The 9,083-nt window shown below is 40.0% G+C and overlaps 1 protein-coding gene across 1 annotated transcript in view; it reads left to right on the forward strand.

Moving 5' to 3' along the window:
• The window catches only part of GCH1 (GTP cyclohydrolase 1), a 43,040-nt gene extending 34,291 nt beyond the window's left edge, over positions 1 to 8,749 (forward strand). Inside the window, exons 4-6 of the mRNA XM_004681854.2 lie at positions 2,026 to 2,057; positions 2,987 to 3,071; positions 6,750 to 8,749. Of these exons, the coding sequence (XP_004681911.1) occupies positions 2,026 to 2,057; positions 2,987 to 3,071; positions 6,750 to 6,876 (244 nt within the window). The 3' untranslated portion in view covers positions 6,877 to 8,749. The remainder of the gene's footprint in view (positions 1 to 2,025; positions 2,058 to 2,986; positions 3,072 to 6,749) is intronic.
• The last annotated feature ends 334 nt before the right edge of the window (positions 8,750 to 9,083 follow it).

Raw genomic sequence — 9,083 nt, forward strand, 5'->3', positions numbered from 1 at the left:
GGGTTATAGGCGACAATCTTAACTCCTCCTTGGCCTCTAGTCTCTACAGGCTCTTAATCTTTCTCTCCTTTGCCAATGCTTGTCTTTGTAGCCCCATAGCTTTTTTTTTTTTTTTTTTAAGATTTATTTATTTATTCGCACAGAACTAGGGTACAGGCCAGAAATGCGGAGGGTGAGAGGAGTCACCAGAGACAGAGCGGGGAGCAGAACAGGCAGATCGACGGAGCACACTGCTGAGGGGAGCAGCTGGCGGGTCAGGAGAGGTCTGCCCCACCATGTGGTCACCTCCGGGGCAGACGGGAATCGAACTCATGCGGAAGTGGCCCCAGTTTCTTAGTGCTGTGCTTTAACCCGCTGCGCCACCAGGGAGGGCCCCTAGCCCCATAGCTTTTTAAAAAAGATTTATTCATTTATGCATACAGAACTGCAGTACAGGCCAGAGGTGTAGGAATGGTGAGAGGACTCACCAGAGACAGAGTGGGGAGCAGAACAGGCTGACTGATGAAGTACACTGCTGAGGGGAGCAGCGGGCGGGTCAGGAGAGGTCTGCCACACCATGTGGGTCACCTCTGGGGCAGGGATCAAACTCATGCGGAAGTGGCTTTAGCTTCTTAGTGCAGTGCTTTAACCCACTTCACCACAAGGGAGGCCCCTGTAGCCCCATAGCTTTTAAGATAAAGTTCAGTATCCTTTCTTCAGCTGACAAGCTTCATTTACTGTGTGTGATCCTGCAGCTTTTGTCAGGTGCTGTGCCACACTTGAAAATCTGCAGTTTGGGGCTAAGTCAAGCTTGCCAAACCAAATTTGTGACGGTATCAGAAGGTACTCTTAAGATTTACAAGGATTAAATTATAAAATCCATGGGTTTATCCTGCACAAGTGTCACCAGATTACTTTCTCAGTCCCAAATGGAACAGAAGAGAAAAGGAAGCACAAGGCAAGAGAGAGCCATGTGGTAGCTTCACAAACAGGCGGTGACAGTAATAATGTATTAGGGGAATTATGAGTGCAGTGTGGGGCAAAGCACAGATGCCCAGGATCACCGCTGTTGCCTGCTGAACCTGAAATTCTGCTCGAGAAAGACAATTGATGATGACAAAGAAGACAATGCTAATTGTCAAATGGACAGCATCTCCTATGTATGTAATGGTAATTCACCTCCTGGGAAGCTGTCAGAAGTAATATGTACAGAAATTTAACCCAGTAAGCAACAAGATATATTTTGTCTCTAGAAGCTTAAAAAAACACCCTTTCTTGAGTTTTTGTTAGAAATACAAAGTGTAATATTGTATTCTTTCAGTGTTGTGGGTCTACTGGGAACTCAGAGAAGAATCTTGGCAGCTCTTGCCTTCAGACTGAGTGGTAAATGAGCTGGTGCTCCTGTTACTAACTTTGTTGGGTACAACTAAAATAAGGTGCAAGCTGTCATTTCTGTTTGAGCAGCCAGGTGTGGGGGAAGAGCCATGAAATGGCTCATACGGAAGGTGATCCTTAAATTGTGTCCAAATTCATGACTCAAGGCCATTTTGTTTTTAAAGGTCTTTAATGGGAATTATCCTCAGATGGTCACCTTCACATTTTACAACTCAAGTGAAAGATGTTGAAAGGGGAAAGGGCAGCACTTGACAGAATGGTACAGTAGTTGACCATAGTCTGCTATTAACAAATAGCTCTTTTATTTTGAACTTGAAATTTAAGTTCTGATTAAACAATATGATTAATGAGAAGACGTGAGACTTGCCTAAAATTGACAACTGACTCACCTTTAATTGAGTTTTTCCTAAGTGAACTTTCCACTTGATTCTCTCTTTGGGAACATGAGGAAGTACACTATGTGCTGTGGCTGGTCTGAGGAGACCCCCTCCTCTCTCATTTACCTGTAATTCTTGTATCTTTCTAATCTAGAAACATGAATGCTTTGCCGATAACCTGTAATGGCTTCATTACTCTTTTGGTTTTATGGGGAATATACACCAATTTCATGCCAGACAACTTGTGATTAAAACAACTCTTTTCTCCCCCCAGGATTGTAGAAATCTATAGTAGAAGATTACAAGGTAAATTTTTAAACTTGTTATTTACAGAAAACATTTTTTTCTTAAGGAAAGTGTTTTTTACAGGGTAATACATAGGATTTACGGAAATTAAAACTTCTTGGAGTGTCAAATAGAAAGTCTGCTACATTTTCAGCTTTCAGGAAAATCATTGTTGTACTTACACATTCCTTCACTTTACATTTGTAAGCATATACCAACAATTTATAATCAATTTATTTTTATTATATTTAAACCGATTATATTAAAGCATGCATGCTGCCTGTGAGGGGCTTTGCTTTTGTTTTTTCTTTCCTTTCCCCCCACCTTTTTGCAATATGCAGCCTCATTTCCTCTGTTTGGCATTCTGTTGCACGACTGTGCTGTGACTTGATTTAATCAACTCTGTCTCTCCCCGACAGACATTTGGGGAATTTGTCAGTTTTCAAATAGATGCAATTCTGCAGTGAACAGTCATGTATATATTCAAAGTTGAGTTGTTTATTCATCACAGGACCTGCCTTATTTAGCTTAAATCTTTGGTTTTCAATATTGTTCTAAATACTATTCAATAATGTGACAGTAGTCCCATTTTAAACTTATGTGAGCTTTTATTTGTTCTTCTCTGCCTCCTACCTCCATGGATGTGCTTATTATCAATATTCTGTTGATCTCACTTGCACACCTAAGCAGCAGTTGCCAGGCTAATCTCTTGCCCACTGGTGCTGGAGGTCATGGCGGTTCCTGTGTTTTCTTTGTTACCAGTATTATAGGTGAGAGAACTAAATCAGCCTCCTGTGGTCCAGTCTGCAGACAGCAACTTGCTAAAAAGATGTTGTGTTGATGCTTAAACATTAGAAAAGCCTGCTTTTTAAGATTTCAGATATTTCAAGAAACTTCCAGTTACCTATTTATGTCAGACTCTTAATCTGAGCTTCTTATCACATTCACAGTCCAAGAGCGCCTTACAAAACAAATTGCCGTAGCAATCACAGAAGCCTTGCGACCTGCTGGCGTCGGAGTAGTGATTGAAGCAACGTAAGTCTTTACTTGTCTTTAATCATATCACAGTGGTGCATGAAAATGGTATTTAGTGCAATTTGGTTTTTCTAGCACCCGGTGAGGCCACACAAGTGACAGTGTGTCACCATCATGTTTTCCTTCTCTGAGTCTGAATCTCTTTTACCTTTTCATTGATTGTGTGGTCAATAAAGAGCCCAGGGTAGGGGATACTGGCTTTGGTTTGGGTATTGTTTGTTGGTGGTGAAGGGATAGGGAGGCATAAGTTTAGGTGTAGCAATTTGTACAACTAGTGGTGTTTTGCATCTCCTCTTGATTTTTTTTTTTTTTTAAGATTTATTTATTTGTGCATACAGAGCTGGGGTAAAGGCCAGTGGTATGGGGGCAGTGAGAGAATTCACCAGAGACAGAGTGGGGAGCAGAACAGGCAGATCGACGAAGTACACTGCTGAGGGGAGCAGTGGGCACGTCAGGAGAGGTCTGATACGCCATGTGGTCACCTCCAGGGCAGGGGATCAAACCAGCACTGAAGCAATAGTGGCCAGCTTACAGTGCTGCATTCTAACCTGTTGAGCCATCAGGGAAGGACTTCTCTTGATTTTAATTCAGCTCTTTGATGTTCAAACCAGAGTTTTTCTTTTTATTTATTTTAAATTTTATTGAACTACCACTGGCTTACATAGTTGATAATAATTTTTTTTAAAAAGATTTATTTACTTATGCATACAGAACTGGGGTACAGGCCAAAGGTGCAGGGGTGATGAGAGGATTCACCAGAGACAGAGTGGGGAGCAGAATAGGCCGATAGACGAATGCACTGCTGAGGGGAGCAGCGGGCGGGTCAGGAGAGGTCAGCTGAGTCATGTGGGTCACCTCCGGGGCAGGCAGGGATGGAACTCATGCTGAAGTGGCTTTAGCTTCTCAGTGCTGTGCCTCAGCCTGCTGCTCCAGGTAATAATTTTTAAGCATAGGATGTCCCCTGCCTCCAGGTGCAGTCACCATGGTGCACCTATCGCCAAGCACCCTCAGTCCACCACCCTAGTTGACTGTGCTCTCTCTCTACTTTGTTCTCACTCCTTCCCCTTCCCACCCACCTCCAGATTCCTCAGTTCTGTTCTCAGCTTTCAAGGCTTTCAAGTTTGATTTTGGTTTTTCTTTATTCCACTCATAAAAGACACCATCAAGCTTTTGTCTTTCTCCTTGGACTTGCTTGGCTTATCATAACCCCTTCCAGCTCCATCCATGTTGCTGTACATGGCATGAGTTTACCTTTATTGAGCATTGGGTAGTATTCCACTGTGCATGTATACTGCATATTCTTGATCTGCGCTTCTGTTTTGGTGACTTAGGTTTTTCCCCTATCTTGACTATTGGAAATAGTGCTGCAACCTGCAAGTTCCAAGTTGTTTTTGTTTGTTTGTTTGTTTGTTTAGTGGAAAGTGGAACTACTGGATCAGATGGCAGATGCATTTTTAGTCTTTTCAGAAAGCTGCATACTCTTTTTTTTTTTTTAAAAGATTTATTTATTTGTGCGTACAGAACTGGGGTACAGGCCAGAGGCTCAGGGGCAGCGAGAGGCTTCACCAGAGACAGAGTGGGGAGCAGAACAGGCAGATCGACGAAGTACACTGCTGAGGGGAGCAGCGGGCGGGTCAGGAGAGGTCTGCCACACCATGTGGTCACCTCCAGGGCAGGTGGGAATCGAACTCATGCGGAAGCAGCTTTAGATTCTCAGTGCTGTGCTTTAACCCGCTGTGCCACCAGGGAGGGCCTGCATACTCTTTTTCAGAGGGGCTGGACTAGTCTACATTCCCACCAACAGAGGAAGAGGATTACACTATTGTATACCCAGCACTTGTTCCTGGTCTTTTTATGTGGGTCATCTCACAGGTGTGAGGTGGTATCTCATTGTAGTTTGGATTTGCACTTCCGTGACAAGTGATGATGAAAATTTTTTCATGTGTCTGTTCACCATCTGTTTGTCTTTTTTTGAGAATTGTCTAGTTAGCTCTTCTGCCCATTTTTGATTAGATTATTTGTTTTCATTTTGTTGAGTTGTATGAGTTTTTTGTGGATCTTCGATATCAGTCCTGTGTCAGATGTATGGGGCACGAATATTTTTCTCCTATTCAGGGGGATGTCTTCGACTGTACAGAAGCTTTTTAGTTTGATGTAGTCCTAATTGTTTATATTCGTTTGTTTCCCTGGCTGCTGGAGATGCATCCACAGAGATACTACTGAAGCCTGTGTTATGGAGTGTTTTGCCCATATTGTCTTCTAGATTATTGTGGTATGGGATCTTACATCCAAGTCTTTTATCAAATTTGAGTTGATTTTTGGATATACTGTGGGGTTGTGGCTAGTTTCATTTTTTGCATGTAGCTGCCCAGTTTTCCTAACACTATCCCCTTGAAGAGGCTTTTCTTGTTCCCTGTGTATGTTCTTTACTTTTTTGTCTTATATTAACTGACCATACAGGTGTGGGTTTATTTCTGAATTCCCAATTGTATTCCAGTGGTATGTGTGCAATTATTATATAATTTGAAGTCTTTGTTCCAGTGCCATATTGCTGTAATTATTATATAATTTGAAGCCTAAAAGCGTGATACAGTCATTTCTCTCTTTTGTCAGCATTGCTTGGGATACTTGGGGTCTTTTGTGGTTCCATAAAATTTTCAGTAATGTTTATTCCATTTCTTTGAAGGATGTCATTCGCATTTTTATTGGGATTGCATTGAATCTATGTATTGCTTTGGTCAAGAATGCTGATTCATCCAATCTATGAGCAAGGATATTTTTCCATATCTTTGTGTCTTGTTTCTTTTAACAGTGTCTTATAGTTTTCATTGTGTAGGTCCTTTGCAGCCTTTGTAAGTTTTACTCCTAGATATTTAATATTTTTTAATATGATTATTAATGGAGTTATTTTCTTAATTTCTTATTCTAGCTCAGTATTTGCATATAAGAAGGCAGCTGATTTTTGTGTTTTGATTTTATAATCTTCCACTTTTGCTGACTGGTTTGTCATCTTAATTAATTTTTTAGGGTCCTCTGTGTACATTTTCATGTCATATTTCCAAACACTTTTCTAATAATTTGTGCACATTTAGTATAAACAGAGAGAACTAGGAATGGGCACAAAAATGCTTCTTCACGTTAGAATGAGTGGTAAGAATCGCACACTTCTGGTGGGTAGCATCGTCATTCATTCTGCTGGCCTGGCATGACCTCTGTGCTGTGTGCCCTGTCCAGCACACAGGAGACACTCTCATCTCCGTACTCTGGGTTTTAGCTGATGAGGCCAGCTTGCTTCAGTATATCTCTGAACACCTAAGTGTTCTTAGTGCCGTCTTGATCCTGAACATCTATGAAGCAAGAATTCTGAACTCCTTTTTATCTAATAATTGTTATTTCTGGAGATGCTTTGTATGATTTTCACCCAGGGAGAAAATTTCATCTTTTCTCCTCTTATTGGATTTATGAGGAACTTGACCGTGATAAGAATAAACAGTATACAACTAGGACATTTACCAAAAAAAATCTTTTTTTAGATCAAATTTGCCTAAGAAGTAAGATTTGGGCACATTTGCGAACTGTAAATTCAGTTTAATCAGAATTAATCTTCTAGTTTGCTTTAAAAAAAAAAAAGCCAACAACTGCTTACTCCACTAACTCACCTATCACCTTGTTTTGTAGACACATGTGTATGGTCATGAGAGGGGTACAGAAAATGAACAGCAAGACTGTGACCAGCACAATGCTGGGAGTATTCCGGGAAGATCCAAAGACTCGGGAGGAGTTTCTAACTCTCATTAGGAGCTGAGGTTCCGTGGCCACATGATTTGCTGCAGCTCTTGCCACAAGTAGCACTGTATGTCTGGTCTTAGTTGTTTGTCCATTCTCTTTTCAGTTGTTACAGATGTGAACTTTATTCCTTGTCATTAAGTGTGTTTCATAATATTTATAGCAAGTCAAATAAAAATAATTAAAAAGGGGTGAGCCCTCTACTTTCTTCTTGCCACCTTTTTGTGGCATCATTTAAACAAACTGCCGAGAGTGTAAGTTATATGCACAAAACCACTGCCATCAGATTCCCCAAGGGGGCTGGAAAGGGAGAATTCATTATTTTCTTCAATAATGTGTTCAGTTGACCCAAAAGTATAGGTGTATTGGAAATGGGAGAAAACTATGACCATACACTTATTTTTTTCTTCTCCAAAATGATGTAGTGCTTAAAATAATTTACATACAGTGTGCAGCATTGTTCTGCAAACTCAAAGTCCAGCTGGTTCTACTTTAATCATGTTTATTAAACCACCAGTAACACTTTATTTTTTATATATTTATATTTTAACTAACCAATTGTGATGTTAGTCAACAAGGGAAGGTGGTAAAATATCTATGCTTTGGATTTTACTGTGAGTTAAAAAGGCACATTTCTACCTTCTATTCTTTTTTTAAAATCCAAGTACAGGAAAGTAGTTCCTGGAGTTGTTTACGAGTGTATTCTCATGTCATCATACAGGGATTTAGACATTTAACTCTCTGTGCCTTGATGAGAATATCACACCATTTAGAGTGTAGCTAGCTTTGCCTTTTTAAAAAAGCCATTATTTTATGAGATTTAGTGCTGACACTGCAAATGATAAGTCCTCACTGTTCTACCTTTAGAAATTTCTTGGGAGCTTCCTTTGTGTATTCACCATAGATGTCTCAAAATATAAAAAACAAAAAACCCCAACTTATTATTTAGAGAGAGTCCATCATTTTTAGGTCTGCAGAACCTTAGCTTCTGCGCACATGAAAGAACACAGAATGAACTAATTGTGGCTGCATTATGGACTACAACCAATTTCTAGTGAAAGCTATCTTGGCGGTGTTTAGGAAAATGCATCATGATTTTCTAGATTCACTGGAGAAATACGCAAGTCCCCATCCTCCTTTCTTTTATGGTTAGCATGTGTCTTGTCTTTAGTGTAACTGTTGAATTGGTATAGGTTTTAGTGCAGGAAGTTGTTGTCTTCTTAATGATTACCTTGAAGCTTCTTCTACCAGGGCAGTGTGAGCCAAATTTAAAAAAATGAAAAATCTCAACACCCCCACAAAAACACAAACACAGAAATTCCACGGGAGGCCTCTTCCTTGTTTGATGTAGTGCTCTTTGCATCATCGCATTATCTTCAGCAGAATTAGCTACAACCTTGGTAGCTCGGGTCCGCTGTTTGGTTCACCATGGGGCCAAATGCAGGAAGTGTTTGGTTTTTTTTAAAATACTTCCCTACTTTTGTTTTTATATTTGGAGATCCTAAGCACAGTGATGGTTGATTTGAGGTCCCTTTTTCAAATCCAACCTGACATAAATGTTATCCTGTATAATACGTAGACATTTAGAGGTAGAGTTAGCCATTCAACTCATATATTTAAAGTAATCCAGGTGTGTGACCTGAAGGACCAAAGAAATTGTTAGCTATAAATTAATCTTTCTGAGATCAATTGTGTTCTTTTTCATGACTTTTGCTCTAACATTCCCTAGAAATAGTCTCATAAAGGTCTAATATAGCCACAGGCTGTTGTCTTAAATGCAAAGTAATGATCTTGTCTGTTTTACTCTAATCAGTAGTACTTCAAAATTACTTTTTCACATTCATGGCCTTGAGTCCATTTGGGGGATTTTTAAGAATTTGATGCACTTAAATACAATGTTAAATTGTATTAAATTGTTCCTTTGAATTTTATGTATGTATGTATGTATGTGTATGTATAAGGTTCTATTTAAATTATTAAAGTATTATAACTCTGTTCTTGTGCAATTTCTTTTGAACCACTTGTATAGCTATATTGACACATTGGATTTCATTGAATTGTGTTTTATCACAGATACCCTACCCCCCCCGCCATCCCATGAGGGCTTCTCTCAACGATCAAGCTATTAGAGTAAACTGCAGAGACTAGGGTCTCTGTTGCTCCTCAGTATTTGGTTTGGGTTTGATTGTCCTCAACCTCCTGCTGGGGAAGGGAAGGTCTGGGGTT

The sequence above is a fragment of the Condylura cristata genome, unplaced genomic scaffold (assembly GCF_000260355.1).
Source record: "Condylura cristata isolate star-nosed mole 26May11 unplaced genomic scaffold, ConCri1.0 scaffold00013, whole genome shotgun sequence".
In the NCBI taxonomy this organism is placed as follows: Eukaryota; Metazoa; Chordata; class Mammalia; order Eulipotyphla; family Talpidae; genus Condylura; species Condylura cristata.